At 39.4% G+C, this 20,023-nt stretch overlaps 2 protein-coding genes across 3 annotated transcripts; both read right to left on the bottom strand.

The window, feature by feature from the left end:
• Window positions 1-132: 132 nt before the first annotated feature.
• chd1l (chromodomain helicase DNA binding protein 1-like) lies at window positions 133-13,594 on the bottom strand. Of its 2 annotated transcripts, XM_078259802.1 has the most exons (25): window positions 13,397-13,594; window positions 13,061-13,173; window positions 11,798-11,904; window positions 11,565-11,676; window positions 11,437-11,468; window positions 10,932-11,013; window positions 10,662-10,824; window positions 10,241-10,396; window positions 9,175-9,267; window positions 8,987-9,083; window positions 8,017-8,090; window positions 7,714-7,824; window positions 6,908-7,022; window positions 6,010-6,163; window positions 5,641-5,848; window positions 5,241-5,386; window positions 3,733-3,896; window positions 3,408-3,613; window positions 3,191-3,289; window positions 2,342-2,412; window positions 2,032-2,146; window positions 1,256-1,364; window positions 898-1,161; window positions 642-723; window positions 133-428 (listed from the first exon to the last, which is right to left on the bottom strand). In XM_078259802.1, exons 1-25 carry the CDS (start codon window positions 13,488-13,490, stop codon window positions 306-308), a joined length of 3,090 nt encoding a protein of 1,029 aa, XP_078115928.1. In that variant the 5' UTR covers window positions 13,491-13,594; the 3' UTR covers window positions 133-305. The 2 variants fall into 2 exon arrangements, with proteins under 2 accessions (XP_078115928.1, XP_078115929.1); XM_078259803.1 differs by lacking the exons at window positions 133-428; window positions 642-723; window positions 898-1,161 and having other exon boundaries at window positions 1,275-1,364; window positions 2,012-2,146.
• Window positions 13,595-16,468: 2,874 nt separating this feature from the next.
• sft2d2a (SFT2 domain containing 2a) lies at window positions 16,469-19,559 on the bottom strand. The gene is made up of 8 exons (XM_078259806.1): window positions 19,361-19,559; window positions 19,178-19,267; window positions 17,693-17,778; window positions 17,482-17,563; window positions 17,190-17,225; window positions 17,016-17,074; window positions 16,909-16,938; window positions 16,469-16,800 (listed from the first exon to the last, which is right to left on the bottom strand). The coding sequence occupies exons 1-8, from the start codon at window positions 19,424-19,426 to the stop codon at window positions 16,761-16,763; spliced, it is 489 nt and encodes a 162-aa protein (XP_078115932.1). The 5' UTR covers window positions 19,427-19,559; the 3' UTR covers window positions 16,469-16,760.
• Window positions 19,560-20,023: the final 464 nt, after the last annotated feature.

The raw sequence follows: 20,023 nt of genomic DNA on the forward strand, positions 1-20,023 counted from the left end.
AGAACCCCCCTCCCCCCTCTGACTACCGTGTGTGAATCGTGTGTGCGTGTGGCTCAGGATTTACACCACGGTTCATTAGTGTTTCTACAGTCATCTGGAACCAAGTATCAACACAAACCTCCGACACAGCAGCAGAGACTACTGTTGGTTTATTGACTCTTTATTTTACTTATAAATCAATGATTGCAAACAGTTTTGATATCATTTGACATGCATTGGTGTTTTTTTTGTTTTTTTAAAGCAGCCAACCAAGTTTATTCAAGCTTGACACTAAATGACAGTTTAAAGAAAACAATGAAACAGTGTTATCTGAGCAGATGGAGGAACAGGGCAGTGTTGACTTTTCGTTGTTTGGAGAAGCAGGACTCTAGCCAGTTCTTCTGCACAGGGACAACCTGGGTGTACTGACGCACCAGATCCTGGAGCTCCTGTTCACACAAACCATAGAGTAACATGAACACAAATACTGCTGTACGGGGTTGTTTCTCCATGCTTTTCCTTATCCTCTGCTTCCTCTTTGGACAAAGGTCTTAAACTTTTTTTTGGCAGCGTGTAAATCTATCACGGGTCGTAATTTTCTTCTACAAAAAATAGCGTAAGTCAGAGGTCTAACTATGAGTGAACCTCAGCAAGGTACCAACCTGTGAGTGAATGCTGTTCTCCACCTCTGCAACTATGTGGGTGACCTCCGGACTCATGATCTCCTCCTCATCTCCGTCATAAGTGCACTGCAGCTAAGGAGCGATGACATTTTTGACATCATACTGTAATCATAACATATCTGTATTTTGCTGTAGTGTTTTTGACATAAACTGTATACCATGAATGATCTCACAAGTGATAATTCTAGTTTAACTTCACAATATTGTTTTGAAGATGTCCAGTCTGAAAGGATATGTGATAAGGTAGCGGGCCAACCTCTTCCTCTCTGATGCAGGCAGGTTGTAGAAAAACACACACACTCCCCTCATGAAATTGGGGAGCTCGGCGGGGCTGTGGCTCTGGAGAGGAGCCGGGGGGCCCAGGCTTTCTGCTTCCATCTCTTCAGCCAGCCTCTCGGGGTTATGCAACTGTGGTTCGGGGGAGGATGTTGACGCTAAGGTCGCAGAGGTGGATGTCTGAGGTGGAGCTGTGTTCTTTGCTGCTCTGTTGTGATAGTATCTGTCAGTCAAGTTAAGAGAAAACCTTTCAGATAGCGACATTCTGAGAAATATTACATATCAGATATGATCTGTTGAAAAACTTTGAAAGATACATGAATGTGGGGATGCCTCTGGAAGCCAAGTGTTTTCTGATGAGCCTCTCTGTGCCGTACCAGTTGAAACCTTTGGTGGAGTGGCCGATGCGAGGAAGATGTACACTCGCTTTGTAGGGAAAAATCAGAAAGATAATTCAGTGAGGGTTAGCATGACTGTTTTTCATCTTGCAACCAGGGTGCAAAATGACCTTTTTTGTCCTCCAGCCAATAGTGGATATTTGAATTTTAACAGCCAGTCTATAGATCATTGTTTTGTTTTTTTACTGGTAAGTGAAGCAAAGCATATTTGAACAGCATTTGGCTGGTGGATGGTGCTAATTTGTACCTGTTCACCTTACGCTGGAGCTGAACAGAAGAAGGGGCTAGTGTCACTAGTGTTCACAAAAGTTTTAAGTTTATATCATATAACATGAAACTGCGAGGTAAACAAAGACAAGTGACTTTAGCTTCAGGTGTTCACCTCTTGTGTAGAATAAACTAAAGTAATATAAAAGTAAATAATTGTTCTCCACCAATTGTGTGTACAATGTTTTGAATGCACAGTGACACCAGTGAGATAACACTCATATCTGGTCAGTCAAGTCTAACAATAAGACACCGCTTTCTTCATGCTCCTCCTTTTGTCCGTCCTCACAGAGGCTTAACTATCAGCATATGTTTTTGCACATGAGATGCTCATTTTTGACTTGACTCAAAACACATCTTGATTTTGCAAATTCCCTATTAACAGATGAGCTGAAAAAGATGTCATACTTTTGGTTAAATGACTGTACCCTTTTTTCTTTTGGCTGCAGTGTAAATCTTCTTCAGAGCTTCGTCCAGAGCAGTTAGAAGGATGCCAGACAAGTTGTTTGCTTTGTCTCTTTGCTGTGCCACGATTAGAGCTAACTGAGGTGACAGGAAGGAGATGGAGACAGCATTATCTTATCACTGTCACAGTTTTATCTGTTGCCACGCTGCCACATCTTCACAATTCTGTCACCACACTTAAACCCAAACCCTGCTAAATAAAGCATGTATCATGGAACAAGCATGCATTTCCAGGCAGCAGAGTTTCTTTAGTTTCATTTAATCAGAACCTACTTGATCCTGGCCGTCTAATCTGGACTGTTTGTCGTCGATGGGGAAGAGCAGCACATTTCCAAGGTCCAAATCTGAAATAATTGATATGTTCACACTTGAAATTTTGGTAACTTATTTTCATTCATGTCAGAATCAGAATCAGCTTTAATGGCCAAGTAAGTGTGAACACAAACAAGAGATTTGACTCCACTTTTGTATATATACATATACACTAACCTTCATCCTGGACTTTACATCTGCCCATTGCATATACTATATATTCTTTGCAAATGTTGCACTCAACCTATTCAGCCTTTTTCTTATTCTTATCTTTTCTTATGCAATAGTTACATTGTATGTATATATCTGTTGTTCTATATTTATTGTTTATTTCATATTAATATTTAATGTTTGTTTGTTTATGTATGCACCTTTCACCAAGGCAAATTCCACATAAGTGGACTTATTGTGGCAATAAAACATTTTCTGATTCTGATTCACATGCATACACGCATACGTACAAACACAATTGTAAACAAACGGCTATATGAGGACCGTAAACAGTTAGACAATAGGGCAATGCAAAAATGCAAATAGTGCTGGAATAAAAAAAGAATTATTAATATAACAGGTTGATATCTGAGGTAGGTGGCTATGACAGTATATACAGTGTACATTAGACAGATATTTACATGTTTAAGTTATGTGTTGAACACTATTAAATATATAATTTACTGCTTGGTGTTATAGGGTTATTGCACAGGGATGGGACTGGTGTTAAGTGTTCATCATTATGTCAACCAGACGTTACAGATAAAGAGGTTTAATGGCAAGAGTCTTCAGTTTCTTTGGAATCATGGCTAATCTTACCTTTCATCTTGCCCGCCAACTCATACTTCTTTCGTGGTTCATCCGATCGCAGCTCTAGAGCTGTAAACAGGCCTCCCCTGCCCCACCGGCCTGAGTCATCTATGCACAAATGATCACTTTGAGAAATACAAGAGACCAGCTATCTCTTTATCAGTCTATCATACCATACTAAGTGGCATGTTGCTATGGTAACGATGAGGTAATACAAGTTTCATACCAACACAGTGGACGATGATAGCGTCTGCCTGAGCAGCGTGAGGATGAGTAACGTCCCCGAGAATGTAGTGGATGGCCGTGCTGTCAGAGTCTGTGGAGCATACGCTGCTGTCATCCTCCTCTTCCTCTTCTTCTCCTCCTCCTCCTTCACTGTCCACAGACGGCAGGCACTGTGATCTGTAGCCACACGACTCCCACCACGCCATTCTGCATGAGAAGAAAACACACCAAATTAAAAAGAGAAACTGTTTGTGTTAAAGTGTCTGAGCCCAGTGGGTGATGTCACTGGGAGTGAAAGAAAAATACACATATTGACAAATCTTTACTTTTTCTTGTATTTCTGCTCTTGTTGCTTCTTCTTCAGGTCCTCCTGAATTTTGGCTCTCTTGGCTGAAGCCTCCTCCCTTCTCTGGCGCCTCAGCTCCAGCTCAGCCTCAGTAAGAGGTTTCCTCTTCCTCGTCGGCATCCCAAGGGCTACCGACAGTGAAAGCTGGGAGCACACAGAGAAAATCACACCATTAGTCAAATATGTATAGTCTCCATCATTTTGTATAGTTCAGCATTCCCAGATATCTGACCACTACTGCACAGCACGCGCCTCTGGATTGTTTAATATGGTGTGAATAATGTTCGATGCATTTGCCCATTGGGTGCAGTTGAAAAAGAGAAAAAGACTATGACTTTGTTATGTGATTTAGGGGAAACTGAAGATAAAGTCCATCTTATGCTTTATTGTTCATTATACGATCATTTAACTTGATTTAACACTTTTCAGTAAAATGTCCTTTATTTCAGAAGACAAAGTTCTTTGTTTGCATAATATTATATGTGGGCTGGGCACATGTAAGTGCATAACACAACAAATAACATAACTAACTGTAACAAGTCAGTGAAACATTAACACACCTGAACAAAACAATGTATTAATGCGAGTGTACCAAGACAACCAAACTGCTAGTATGAATGTGACCTTATTCAGTGGTTTTTACATCAACCATCATGCCCTAAATAAAGGCTGTTTACCAGACCTAGTGCCACAACTAGGGTCTAGTTTGGTGACGAAAAGTGAAAGATAATCATCCACACAAAAGGTCTATATTATTCAAATGTAGGAAAGCTGAGATCAGTGAGATGGAGTCCTTTAAAAACGTGAATAAACATAATAGTGTCCTACATGCAATATAATATAATATTGTGCACATACTGTATGTTTTAAATGATTTGATGACACTTTTCCTTCTTCAGCATAGTCTATATCCACGACGTTCCACTTCTGGAAAATCCGCTGGATTTCACTCTTTTCGGCCGGATGTCCGTCCCCTTCTTCTTTCTTTGTGTTGTAATTTTAAACTCTGGTGGATTTGTGAGGACTATGGTTAACTGCTCCTCAGATCTCTGCAGGGTAAATCCAGACAGCTAGCTAGACTATCTGTCCAATCTGAATTTTCTGTCGCACGACTAAAACTACTTTTGAACGTACACATGTTCCACCAAAACAAGTTCCTTCTCGAGACTATTTAGCAGAGGCACCGTGGCTCCGTCTGGCGCTTAGCACCGCCCAATACGATTGTGATTGGTTTAAAGAAATGCCAATAAACCAGAGCACGTTTCTCTCCCATCCCAGAGTGCTGTGTGGACTAGCCAGACCCTCCTCCTCAGCGTTGTGGAGGAAGGTCTGGCAATGCGAGACTACAGCATATCCAACCAAAACCTACTATGTCAAGTGCGGCCACTTGCCCCACAGTATGTGCACCCTGGCGTTTAACCAATACGTTCAATGTTGTCAAATTAGAAAAAAATAATGTTTCCATTAGTGAAGGAGACGGATTCATACTCCAGCTTTGTGTCGCAGAGCTCGTCCCTCTCCTGCAGCTCTCTGAAACTCAGCCAGCTGCTCCTCCAGCAAACGCTCAAAGCTGATCTGGTCTTCAGAGCTGGGGTCCTTACTGTAGTCTTTCCCCTCAAAGTAGTACATGTGGTCTAAAAGATGGGACAGCATGATAGTGAGTACTATTATGCATCACAAGCAGAGTAAGTTCTGCTCATACTTGGAAATATGAACCCACTAGATGAAAAACCAAAAGTAAAAGTGAGATGTTTACATGCCAGAACAACCTGTTTAACAACAGAGAAAGTTGTGAAATCAATATTGAGTGTCAACCTCAAACCAGGTTAAATACACGGAATATTCATGCACACGTCATAAACAAAGCGATTTTAAAGATGAAACATACTCTGCCCGTCAGATTCAAAGCCGTTCTCCTCCTCCTCCTCCTCCTCTTCCTCTTCCTCTTTCTGCTTTTCTATGAGCGAGGTGAAGTCTTCATCCACCCACTGACCCTGACGTGATGGGCCGAGGATCTTCTCCAGTTTCACATCCTGTACAGAGCTCTCCTCCGATGACAAAAGCTTATCTACCCCAAATTTCAAAATCTCACTAAGCTGTAGGGGACAGGAAACATGTTTGGGGACTAGTATTAGTGAGAACAAAGACAACTGGAGGGGTTTTGCATAAAAGTGGACACAGGAACTGGGGACTGCAGGATTTAAAGAATATAGATGATGGTTTTGTGCTTTTGTGATAGAGTTCAAAGTTCACAAACCTGCAGTCCTGCAGCAGCTGACTGAGCTTGGTCCAGCAAAGAGAAGCGTCCTTCTTCAATAACAGTGTTGGTGAGGTGCAACTTGGATACAGCACGAGAGTACATTATTTCCTCCACAGTGTCTCTTGCCAGGAGGCGGATCACTTTCACAGGCCTGTAATAAGTCACAGTCAATCAACAGTTAAGGGGGTTCTCCAGCAATTTACCATTGCCATCCATTAAGTCGGGCGATTTGTGAGAGACAGATTTGAAAAAGAATGGCTGATATCAATGCAGCAGAGGCTGAGTTTTAGTCCCCATTATAGAGTATGGCTCAGGACATTATACAGGCTGAGTAGGAACCCCCCCCCATGATGAGTAAACTAACCTTTAAATGTCAAATCGACAAAGTTGAAAATGATAAACATCTGTGGGTGTGAAGTCAGAAAGAAGGGATCTTATCTGATCCCTGTAGTCCAATCCCCATCTCTGCTTAAGGCTACATTAGCCGCCACTAGCAATAACACACCTGGATTTTTGACTGAGCTGTCAGCGGCCGAGGTGCATTGTGGGTAATGTAGGCACAATGACTTGATGTGTCGAATAAAAACGTTGATATCTCTGGTTCTGCTGCATCAAGTTTGATACTCATGAGTCTGACAATATTATAGGAGGGTGATGCTACATCAGTGGAGTACATTTTTAAGCCTTACTACAGATAACCTTAATGACATCATCAGGGTATATTACTCAGAAAGCTCCTCCAGAGCTACAGAGAACCCCCCCCCTCCCCCTCATGATGAGTAAACTGACCTTTATGAATCGTAGCATGTCCATTTAACAAATAGTTCTTAGTACAGCTAATCAAAGCAGAATACAGCAATATAACATGCTTGGAAACATTTTTCAGAATTGTCACCTGTTCTGACCAATCCGATGGCAGCGTGCTGCAGCCTGCAGGTCATTTTGAGGGTTGAAATCACTGTCCATAAAAATGACAGTGTCAGCAGCTGTGAGGTTCAGGCCCACTCCTCCTGCAAAGACAGCTTGTTAGGAAGCCAAAGCCCACATTGTCTCCAAACAGTGTACACCTATTATTTACATGCTCACTTCAAGAATGATACACACAACGTGACAAGCTGTGACAGGAAATTAGGTTTCTCTCCTAACTTTCACACACTGTGCATATAAAATGGTGAGAGAAGGCGCTGGCCTTATTTACACCAGTGTGTCATCCTGCCACAGCTCTTATCTCGGAGTGATCAGTACCCTTTCCTCTCTCAGCTAGTTCTATGAACCCGGCTGTAGATTTATGCACCTCAGTCACTGCTGCCACAATGTTGTTTGGAGTAGCATTTTATCACAGCCCCTTTAAAGATTACATTTACCATACTTACAAATCAATGCTGCAATTGGAAAATATGTCAAGCTGCCTCATCAGTGTCTTTAAGCAATTTATATAACCTAAGAGGCTGCAAAATTAAATGGTTTGTAATGTATAGGACAACTGACCATGGTTCAACTCAACAGAAAAATAGCTTCAACAATAATGCAAATAGTTAAAAAAAAAAGAAGCAAATCCTACTCTACTTCCAATATTCTGCATCCCTTATACATTAAAAAGCACAGTATGAACATTATTGATACCTGATAAGGTTCAGTTTACTCCTACACATAACAAGAACACAATTTCCTTTCCTGTTCATAGTTTAGGGTTTCAGTCACCTGCTTTAGTGCTGAGTAGAAAGACAAAGATATGTTTGCTGCTGAAGTTCTTCACTGCTAGATTTCTTTCTTCCCCTCGGACGGACCCATCCAGACGTTCATAGCTATAACCTGAAGAAAAAAGCTCTATTTAGCACTTATTTGTGGAGACAAATAAAAAATATACTGTTGAATTTGGGCCGTTAGTGCAGATAGTTGCCTCTGTGAGCTTAGAAATATAATTAAAAATCACTGAAACATCAGACGGTTAAATGTGTGATTTAGGGCCTCAGTTGTTGAAGGCCGAGGTATCCTCCTGTTCACCTCTGTACTCCATGTAATCCTGAAGGATGTCCAGCATCCTCGTCATCTGAGAGAACAGCAGGATCCGATGGCCCCTTCACCCACAGACATGAAAAAAGATGCAGAGTAAGAAATGACTTAAAATATGACAGCAAGAACAATGAACTGCTCCAAGTGATCAGTACATTGTGTCAGCATCTAGTTCATGTGGTGTGGCAGTCAGACTGAGCCTTAACTTTATTTTATTTTATTAGTAGGACTGCACGATACACGAAATATGCGATTTGCAGTAAAGTTGTTGAATATCATAAACAAAAATAAAAATATACTCAGTTCTGCATTTCTGCTGCTTTCAGTATTCTGCTAAAATACAACAAATTGCTTGTTGAATTTAAAACAAATAAAAGGAGATCATTTCCAACTTTCTTTTATGGACAAACTGACATTGATTTATAAAAGGCACCACAAAAAAAAAAGAATGGCATTACACTTTACGTTACATTTTAAAGTGCAGTTTTCTACTGATATTTTCTTTTGTTTTATGTCTAACGCGATATGTGTAATTTGCGCCAGTTAATATTGCAATGACCATATATTGTGCAGCCCTAATTTATAGTGTCAAATCACAACAGGAGTTATCTCAGGCCACTTTACAGATATATGATTTACAAAGAGCAAACAGTTTCCTCCAAGAGCAAGCATTTGGTGCGACAGTGGCAAGGAAAAACTTCCTTTTTACAGGCAGAAACCTGGGACAGACCCTGACTCTTGGTGGGTGGCCATCTGCCGCTGCCGGTTGGGACACAGAGACACTCATACAGATATACAGATATGGAGAAATATGATTCATAATAATTAGTTAGTAAGTTGGTATGATGAACAATAGCAATTATAGTACCAATAAAGATAATAGAACTATGACTAGAACTAATAGTAGTAGCAGTGGTAACTGCCAGCAGGTGAAGCCCAATACCAAGTAGATGTGACTAACCCTTTGTGAAGGTAAGTCAGCATGCTGTCCAAAAGGCAAAGTTTCCCGCTGGCTTCAACCAGATGCTCCCCCATCTCAAAAGGCTCTGGTTCCACACCTGCCCAGGAAACCGGGGGAAACCACTGAAGTATAACATATGCTTAAATATCCTATTGTTCAGCTTTTAATTATCATTGAGCACATCTTACCATTAAACAGGTATGGGTGGTCAACACACTTCCTCAGTTGCATCAAGATGTTCAGCAGCTGGTTCTTGTTGCCCTGTTCATTTCCAAAAGCCTCTAAAAACAGAAATTCATGAGAGGTGAGTCGAGGTTATGCCCCCAAACCAGCATTTTTCTAAGGTGTTCGATGGTACACCACAGTAGAGTCTAGAGCTGGATCCAAATATTTGAATATCCGTTTGATGGGTATTTTCAATTTTGGGATTTGAATATTCTTTTTTTTTTTTTAAATGTGCGTGCAGGTTGAAATTCCCTGTGGTGTTTTGTTGGACTTAATCTGCGTGCTAAACGTCCGCTAGCTAATTTATGCAGCGCTATGTTGTCCATCTCAGCCAAGAACTGAGAAATGTTGAGTTACAAGCGAGCAGTCTGATGTTTGTAGAGGTCTGTATGGTTATATGGTTGCAGCCTGGTGGCGTTTTCAGGCAATTTGATAAAGTTTGATAAATTTGTGCTGCAATAACAAAAGCAGTCGCTTCTTCTCTTGCTTCGTCACCTTTTATTTTCTCTCTTTTTCCAAAGCTGCATTCAGGTGTGCCCAGAAATGTTGGTTTCCCCTGCCACTGTCACCGAAGCTTCGAATATTTGCTGTAGAAAAGCAGCGACGCTTCGAAGCTCAAAAAATGGTATTCGGTACAGCCCTAGTAGAGTTAGACTGATAAATTGGCCAGGCATTTACATAGGCCATTATTAGCTTATTGCATATATATATGTCGGCCGATAATTAAAAGAAAAGAAATTGCAGAACAGACACGCCAAACCAGGTTTGAGGTCATTCTGATTCAGAAACAGTATCACTGTTGCATAGTTTTTCCACTAAAGTAATGACAAGTTGATTTTCCAACTGTAAAATCCTCCTCTCTGTATGGATTTCTGTTACAATTGTTTAAAAAAATCTAAGGCATTCATATAAAGATTGTTTGTTTATGTTTTTTTTTTGTTTTTTTTTAAAAACTCAAATATCAACAGCACTATCTGCCTCAAAAATCCAGTATTGGTCAGGCTGTACACCACAGTGCAGAAGACTCACCCAGATCCTTCATCAGAATGGCTTTGTAGTATTTCTTCTGCAGGGCCGACATGCCGTGGTACACCAGCAGCTCCGTCTTCTTCGGCAGATCTACAGCCACTTCTGACTTGACTCTACGAAGCAGGAAGGGCTCCAGGACACTTTGCAGCTCAGCAGCTGGAAACAGAAGCACATTATGGCAGTTTGGATTTAATGAGCAATTACCAGGCTTCTTCATGTACTTTTATTTGCTAAACAGACCTTTTGCACAGCAAGTACAGTCATCAAACACATCCCAATGGATGTAACTTATCTTTTCCAACACTTCATCTTTCAAAACATTAATGGCAATGTTTTGAAAGATGAGTTGTTGGAAAAGGAGGCATGTTTGGATACATGATTTTAGTAACAAAGACCGTAACGAAAATGATGTCCGCCATACCAAGAGCAGGTTGACTTTGTACATTGGCGTAAGAGTTGGCAAAGTTGTCCATCTCATCAGCTGTAAAGATGCTGGGCTGAATGAAGCTCAGAAGAGAGTGGAGCTCCTGCAGGTTGTTCTGGATGGGGGTCCCTGTCAGAAGGACTCTAAAACCAACTGAAAACTACACAAGAAATAAACAGGGAAAAGTAAAAAAAATAAAACAATGCTAATATTGGGAAAGACAAAGAAACAAATACTTGACAGCCCAATCCAGGTGCAAATCAGTACCTTTGTCAAGGCTTTGTGCAATAGTGAATTCTGATTCTTCAGTCTGTGAGCTTCGTCTACCACGAGAACCTTCCACTTCCACCTGAGGAGCAGAGTGAGCAAGTACTGATGAGCGAGTACAGATTACATGGAAACAGGGAATTATTGTATGAAAATGATATGATGAGATCCATTTCTAGCAAGCAAATTACTTTGAATATTATGCAAAGAAAGAGGAAGGTAACGGGACATCTGAAAACAGTGACATCCGGCAGAATTTCCGGCAGAACGTAAACGTCATGGATATAGACTAACTATTTACTTACACAAATACCAAATGTCACAAAAAAAAGTATTCGGCGGATGCTGTGTGTATACAGGCATTATTTCATTCAAATGTCAATGCCTTGCATGTTCTTCACTGGTAATGTCCTAGGTAACAGAACCAAACCTTATTTCTACTATATATGCCAAAAGATCCAATTCAAGTTTCTAATGATATTTTTGTAATTCGGAACATACTCACCGTCTCAAGAATGAAGCATCTTTGAGACACAGCTGTAAAGGAAAGGATTAAAAAAAAAACATATCAGTTTCAGCACAGATGAAACTTTAGGTCATTTTCTTCTCTTTTTCTTCAAAATAGCCACAGACCTCATATGTAGTGAGCAGAAGATGGAAGTCCTGTGTGTCGGTTTCCCTCTGAAGCTCAGCCCGTCTCTCTTTGTCTCCCTTGTAACACAGCACAGTCAGAGACGGAGCGAAGCTGTAACCAAATAAAACACCAGTTTAGAAGTTTAGATATGTAGTTTACAGTCTGTGGTGGATGCTGCTATGAGTAGACTATCCATTTGTGGATGTAGATTCATATAAGAATGTGATTATACCATTCCAACTCCTTTCTCCAGTTCTCCATGACAGAGAGTGGGCTCAGCACCAAAAACGGACCTGTCTTCCTAAGAGCTCCTGACATGTACACCAGCAGAGAGATCGTCTGAAGGGGCAAGTTATGAATACAATAATATCAATAAGCAGGCCTGACATATTTTAACACAGCAGTTAACAGTGCCCGTGTCATTATTATAGTAAAAAAAATGTCCATCACAATTATCACAATTTCTTAAAGCCAAAAGTGATGTCATCATATTGCTTGTGTTGTCCAACTTATACACTCCAAAACCTAAAAATATTACCTTTAATATCATATAAGACAATAAAAGCAGCAAATTCTCATAACTGTAGAGCTGGAACTAGGGAGTTGCATTGACATTTTATTTAAATGATATATTGGTTATCAAAATAGTTGGGGATTATTTTTCTGTTGATTGACTAATAATTTAAACAACTACTAATTTCAGCTCCTAAAACGAAGAGATTGTGTTTATTAACATAAATCACAACAGGTACTAAAAACCTTTTTGACATCACATCACATCACACAGGCGTGATTAATAAAATGAATGATGGCTCAATTCCATTTAGCTTCTTCAGTTTCAGGGTCCTGGTGTTGTGCATGCTGGCTTACTGTCACAATGTGATGGCTTACTAGAACAAACCATCATGAATATTATTAGGGACCCCTGTGCTGAGACATCTGCATCTGTTCAGTAACACTAAGCTGAAGAAAAAAATAGACATGCTAGGAGGTATTGCAAGGAAATAAACCTGTATCAGTATCATCAGCCATTATGACCATTGAAATGATCAGATATTCATATGTGTTGGGAAACAAAGTCAGTCGTTATTTGTTATAACAGGGAAAACTGGTGGATCTCAGTGGTGTAGTCTACGTGATACGCAGGTATAAGCAGTATACCTATCAAGAAAGCTCCAGAATTTCCATATACCCACTTAAAAATGCCCAATGACACGCAACAACATACTATTATATTTTTGATATATTTTGAATTGTCATCTGTGTTTTTCTTCTTCACATAGGCTAAATAAAGGGATTTCCAACGTAATTTGGTGCATAAAAGTGTATCCAAAAACAGGAAATGAAGGTTTTGCTCAAAACTTCCCTGGGGGAGGACACCTAGACCCTCCACTATGATATGCCCCCCACCCACAAAGGCAGATTCTGGCCAATATACAGTACAGTATACCCACTACGACAATACATTAGACTACACCACTGGTGGATCTCATACCTGACAGGTTTTCCCCAGACCCATTTCGTCTCCTAAAATGCATCCCTGCTGGTTCTTCAGGCACTGAGTTAACCACTGCACACCATCCAGCTGGTAAGGTCTCAGCTGTATCCCTGAATGAGGAGACAACAAACCAATGATGGTAACGTTAGGTCAAGTACCTAGAAGAACTATCTGAATTATAGGTCTGAAAGCACAAAACAAAGACGACTGCTAAACTAGCTTAAACACAGTCTAAACATGTAACTAGCTTGCCAACGTTATCCTACTAATTGAATGAAGACAACTCAATGTTAATGAATTAATTAATTCGCTTTACGTTACGAGCCTCCGTACCTCGTAAACCCCACTTCTGCAAGTCACTCTGAGCAACAGCAGTCTTCTTTTTCTCTGCTACGCTGTTTTTTATCTTTAACAAAATGTCTGTCATGTTTCCAGGCCGACAGGGCTAACAGAACGCAACTTTCTTTAGCGCAAACATGTAGCATGGAGTATATTAAATAGACATGTACAGACAAGTTGAGTCCTCAGTGTAAAGTTAATAAGAGTCCAACTAGCTACACTTCCTGTTTTGGTCACGTGAGGCTGGGGAAAAGGCGCGCCGCACTCGCAGTGTACAGAGCGCTACAGAGCCACGCGCCTTTTACTGACAGTATAAAAATATGATTATGGCGCAATATTAAAAAGAAATGCATTCACACAGATGAACTTCCCATACATTTGCATTATTTTCAATATAATATTTGTTACTGTTAGGAGACAGAAGTTATATCATGGTAGGTTAGGCCCAGGTAGATCTAATAATATCTTTTAAAACAAGTTAAAGTCCTAAACTAATTGAAAACTGATTTATATAGGCTATACTGATATGTATCATATTTTAGAAGCTAATTATTCAATATATCAAATATTCATATTATATATTAAAGCCTATTTAACACTCAGAGAAGGCTAATCACATTTATGAAGTGGAGAGTAGAATTATTTTCCTTTGAATTGTACTGCAGTAAAAAGTAGCATATAATGGAAAAACTATGGAGTGGAATGTGGAAATTGTATAAGCTCCTACTGGAATAAATACTGTATACTAGAGTTTTCACCTCTTCTTATATATGAAAATGTTTGACTCTTTTTTTCCAAATTCAACTCTACACTGTATCACAAATAAATGAATCTTATCATCTGGGCTAAAACGATGCATCTTCAGATACCAGAACCAGATTCTATATATTTCTGCGCAGGTATTGCTCTATCAAATAGAAAATAAAAGGTTTGACATGAGAAATGATTCATGTGCACTGGACGTTTAACGTCCCTTTCATTCTTCTCCTCTTCAAAAGCTCAACCACACAATGTATGCATTGTTACATAACACAAGTATTCACAGATAGATGTCATCATATCCATTTTATAGTAGTAAAGACAAATGTTCCTTTGTTTATATGCATACAGAGTGAATAATGATAAATGAAGACATTATCCTGGTCGTGACATTTTTAAATATACTTTTGTGTTCCAGGTAAATTGTTAGATTTAAAAAAAAATAACAGATATATCTGGTGATTAAACCAATGTCAAACATAGGTGTAAAACAGCTAACCTCAATAATTTGCAAACATGAACTGTAAAAGTGTTTTTCATTATCCCTTTAATATAAAGCAGAGGTCTTGCACATTCAATCTTTAACACACTGTCATCAAGCCTTCTACTATATACTGTGTAAACATAAGGTTTGGCTAATAGAAGTAAACAGTTTAATCTCCTACCCCATAAGAACATTCTAAATAAGTTTAGTTTATCTTTGATAATTAACTGTTACTAAAACCCATTAAGTCATATATTAGCCACTAGGAGCCACAGTCTCTAGCTAAGGTGATTCTCTGGGCAAGGCTGGGAACGTTTATATAACACATTCAACAAGTCAATTCAAAGTGCTTTGCATAATTCATCAAACACAGAAAGCAAAAATAGAATAAGACAGGCATACTAAAAGAATCAAAGTTACAGTGCAGTGTAAGAAATTAGTAGGTTAATTATGTGATTTAATAAAAAGCTAAGGCTGAGTAATAAACTTTGATACTTTTAGGCCGAGCGAATTGCCTCTAAAGTACTGAGGATCGAAAAATGCCTCGTCATTCAATACCAAATTTGAATACCTAAGGAGTAGCTCTCATCAACGTCAGTGAGCCAATTAGCATGCAGCATGCTTCGACCAAGATCTGAGCTGATTGGCTGTCTAATGCTACAGTTGTAGAGGCCTGAGAGCCTCGACTACTGTGTGTCACATAGGTGTAAAGGAATAAATTATAACCATAATGTTATCATTTATTTATGTTAAAATGGGATTTTATAAAATTGGTATCGAAAAATAGTATCATTTATCAAAGTCACTGTATCGGTATCACTACAGATATCGAAAATCTTTGAATGATACCCAGCGTCACGTTAGCATAACTATTGACACTTTGAAGCCCAAATGTAGCTAGGCTTCTAAATATAGCTTCTAATAAAGCAATGTTTGTGCAGTGTGTTCATTGACTTTATTTAACCCTCGTGTTGTCTTCCTGTCGACCAGGAACTTTTTCGGGGGGGTTTTAGGTCTTTTTAAACATTTGTCACTTTTATCAATGTTTTTTTATTTTTTTTTTATTCATGGATATTAAACCTAATTTATATATAATTATACCTAGCATAAAGCATAAATTATAAGCATAAATTATGAATTATTTTGACTAATAGCTAAGATCAGAGGATGTTGAGTGAATCACAGACTGGTATATGTCAAAGTTTAGTCACAATACTGTTTTGAAACCAAATGCTATCAAATATGATGAATGAATAAAACACCCAAAATTCAATAGAAGTAATCATAAATTTTACCGGCAAAGGATGTTGTATGGGTCCATAATATACAACGTGCATCCATGTTATTTTTTTTATTTGGTTGTAAGAAACCCATATTTCTAATATATAAAAAACCTTGAAAACGGGTCAAATTAGTAATTCAAGGAATGAGTATGTCATCTTTGTGTTTCACATGAATATTATTTAGATTATAGAACAATTTAAACGATTTCTTATTATAAAAAAAAAAAATTGTTGGTAGCTATAAGGACGGAAAAGGATGTAAACAAGATCGATAAATATTCTTGCAGATATGTTGAACATGTGCAGCTTTGCATTGTTACAGCCCCATATGTCTTTTAGACTTCCTCTGGATCAAAACTTCACGCACCAAATCTGTCATTAAATGATGCAACCAACTGGATTTGGACTTTTACTTTACTCTATTTCAGTTCACACATGTCAATTTCCAGCCATCTGAAGCTTTCATATTACCCATCTCCAATCTTTCTGGCTCAAGTGTTTGTGTCCTCTCAGTAATGGAAATAATGAGGCTGTTGTGTGTTCATTTACAAAACCAATACTACATAAATTTATTACAGATATTTACACATATTACAAACCTATCCCACACTCATTAAAACTGGTATAAGTAATCAATACATACCAAAAACCAATCAGCTCAATGAACAAAGCATAAACAGGAAAAAGAAACACCTTTGGAGATAAACCAGGAAGAGTCTCAGACTCTCTGAAGCAGAGCCACGAGGAGGCCGTTTCAGTAACTTCAGTAAGAGACCTGCCCCTTTCCAAAAAACACTTCATCCAGCCCGAACCCTCCGAACAAAGACAGGGCTCACTTCATGCACACCGCAAACAACTTCAATATTGCCTCCCTTGAAAGGAATTCACACAAATCAGACATCAACATGGTTATGAATGGCATTTTGATTCTGAACATTTCTGCAGCTGATGTGGGAATAAATGGTGTTAAAATGACAAACCTCATAAACGGGATGTACGACAGACTGTACCTGCAGACAAAGCACATTTTATGTCACAAATTAATAATCATTTCAGACCAAATCCAGGAGCAGAAATCAGGACTTACCAGGCAAAAGCCAAGACTTGCAAGATGCAAAATAACAAAGCCAGTCCAAAGTTCTTCCACTGTAAGAAAAAAAATACAACTGCTGGCTAAGAGAGATCGGACTTATAGGCTAATCAATACTGTATCGTGTTCTTAATTCATTAGAAGTGATCAGAACTCTTTATGCTCACTCACCCAGAAGGCTGCGCAGAGAGTCAACACAAGGCAAGTCTAAAGCAATGAATGGGAGAAATGTAACTCACAACATGCTGGTTGATGTTTGGCCCTCATCCTTCATCATTGATGAAGGATGATTCTCAATTTCAACTTTTGGCACATTTTCTCTCCATACATGTGATTGTGCTTGAGTACATTTCCTGGATAAATAAGGAACAAGTACACAAAGTGTAGAAGTCTATAGACTGAGGCCTGCATGGTAAATTGGGCAGTATAGGCATATAACATAGCAGAATGAAAAACCACTCACAATCATAATTGCGGTGGCCAGGGCTCTTGTTTTGTCACACATCCTTTTCAACTGCTTCATCGGCCCCATCAGAAACATGGTGCTGTTGGATCACACCATACAAAATGTGTAAAAATGTGAAAATATTAATACAAATTCCTCCTGAAAATAAAACCATCACAATTTCATCACCAGCTGCTTTAATAGATTAGTTATTGTTGTGGACACTGACCTCCCCAGTGCACATATGTTTCCTAAAGTGTAAAACACAATGAAGATAGTGAGCCCGATCCTGGGGATCCAGAGCATTCCCACTCCCTGCAAGACAGACAGAAAGACAGGTGATTGGTGTCGTTTTGACTTTGTGGGTGACACCTAAACTGCAGCATAGGTGTAATTTACAGGGGGGGGGGTTACAATCAAAATAATAATATAAAATAGCCAGTGCAACCGACCCAAAAAACTTTTATAATTTCCTTTACATAAATAAAGACATTTGCACCATAAATTGATGCAGAAAATAGGGCTGGGCGATATTGAGAAAATCAAATATCACGATATTCTTGACTACATACCTTAATGTTGATATTGCGACGATATTGTAGTGTTGACAATTGGTGCTTTAACAAAATATTATTTACACAATGAGATTTTTGATAAATAATCATCAGAAATGTCGATTTAATAACAAAGTGTGTAAAGGCAAATAATAGAACAGCTAGAACAGTCTGTTGAGTTCAGAAAACTACATTACTTTAAGGCTGTTTTATGCTTCTGCGTCAACTCCATGCTGTAGCTACGCCATCGCTCCTACGGCGTCGTGACCCTTTCGGAGTTCTGCGTCGGGGTTGCTTTGCATCGCGGTGCATTTCACCGCCATAACGCTAGGGGGCGATAAGTCTGAGGTTATTTGCAAGGTGTCTGCCAGCTATTATGTTGTGTTAGCAAGCAAACTTTAGCACAACTGCCCACAAAGTACTGCTTGCTGGTGCAGCGCTAATTTCAAAACGTTACTGACATATAGACACTTTACAAACGGATAACCTCGTCATTGTAACCAAAATATGTCTGAGTTTATTTGCAAAGCTGATGTCAGTGAACTAGCATGTTGCTACTCCCCAAAGTAGGCTGCTTGAAACACCCACTATTAACACACAGCACCAGTTGACCAATCACAGTCCTTGCGGTCTGCGTCGATGCAAAGTTACACATTTTTGGAGAACGTCGAGCTACGGCGGAGGGCTTGCAGCGACACAGAGGGGTCTGCAGGGACGCTGTCGATTTGAGGCAGAAGCATACATCAGCCTTTACTCTAATGCAGCCTTCAAAACCAGGAAAAGACAACACTTAATAGATTACTATTTTACGATATCCAAAATCTAAGACGATATCTAGTCTCATATCACGATATCAATATAATATCGATATATTGCCCAGCCCTAGCAGAAAAGGCACAAATTGTTGCAGAAAGATTCACCAGAATGCAGAAAATGAAGTGTTTGACATTCAAAATTTTAAGTTACGCCCTTGAACTGCAGGTTTCATCTCAGAGCTGCTGCTCAGCTGGCACTTGAAGGCAGGACTGCCAAATGAATGACTTCCACATTCCTCAGAGCAAGAAGAACCAGTACGGCCACATCAGCTCTCCCTGCACCTTCCTTATTGTGTGGCGCATAAAACAACAACAGATTATTTTAGAAAAGTTACAGCTCTTTACCAAAACTGTGAACCCGGCTCCGACCACGAAACAGGCGATGAATCCCTTCACACGTGTGCCCCAGCCCAGAGTCGAGGCTTCATTGACAGTCTGCGGCAAAAGAGTTTGGATTGACTGATCCATTCAAAGCTCAGCTGAGAGTGAGTTGAAGCCGTGTATGCTGAAGTTAGTGTTCAGTTTTACCTCCAAAACGGTTCGGTCATCTCTGCGAGCCTCTTCACCACTTAAAACTGATTTTAATTTATCCATAACTGAAGATCCCTTAAAGGTCGACTGGATTGGCGAAGTTTGTTGGTTGTTTTGGAGCGCGAGACAAAGTTGCCGGTTTCCTTAAATCTGCGTGGATGGACAACAACGTCACGTGGAGGAGTTGTCAGGTAGCTTCTGGCAGGTGGATGACGTCTTCAGGGTTGTTACAACTGAGCGGAGAAGCAGCCCTGCCCCCCATGTATTGCACAACAGGGAGAAAATGAAGAGTTCTTATGCAAATTAAAATTCAGCCTGGTATATTTCAATTTATTTTAGATATTGTGTTTATGTGTTTTTCCTTTTTCTTTAAAAAAATAAATAATTTAGAGCATATAAAAATAGCACATATAATTGACATTTTATACCTCATAAGAAAATAATTGGCAGATCGATCGATGATGATTCATTTGCAGCTCTAACTAGCATATAGATATATAGGCTATATATAGTTGTTGTAAGCAAAGAATATTTGCAGGACACATTTTTAAGAACTGAGTGATTGGTCTGCTTCAGCACAGAAGATCTTTGTTGAAGCATATTGCTGGTATATGAATTGTATTGTGCTGTCCTAACGAAAATAAGTCTGCAAGGGCAATT

This window comes from Sander vitreus, chromosome 9 (assembly GCF_031162955.1).
Source record: "Sander vitreus isolate 19-12246 chromosome 9, sanVit1, whole genome shotgun sequence".
Lineage (NCBI taxonomy): Eukaryota > Metazoa > Chordata > Actinopteri > Perciformes > Percidae > Sander > Sander vitreus.

Coding starts and splice junctions, on each gene's coding strand:
- sft2d2a (XM_078259806.1), bottom strand. CDS start 19,426: ATGGATAAATTAAAATCAGTTTTAAGTGGTGAAGAGGCTCGCAGAGAT. Junction 17,564..17,692: donor AACATATGTGCACTGGGGAG/GTCAGTGTCCAC, acceptor GTGATCCAACAG/CACCATGTTTCTGATGGGGC. Junction 16,801..16,908: donor TCGTACATCCCGTTTATGAG/GTTTGTCATTTT, acceptor ATTCCTTTCAAG/GGAGGCAATATTGAAGTTGT.
- chd1l (XM_078259802.1), bottom strand. CDS start 13,490: ATGACAGACATTTTGTTAAAGATAAAAAACAGCGTAGCAGAGAAAAAG. Junction 11,905..13,060: donor GTCTGGGGAAAACCTGTCAG/GTATGAGATCCA, acceptor TTGCCCCTTCAG/ACGATCTCTCTGCTGGTGTA. Junction 3,897..5,240: donor CTCTGCGACACAAAGCTGGA/GTATGAATCCGT, acceptor GTGTGCTCCCAG/CTTTCACTGTCGGTAGCCCT.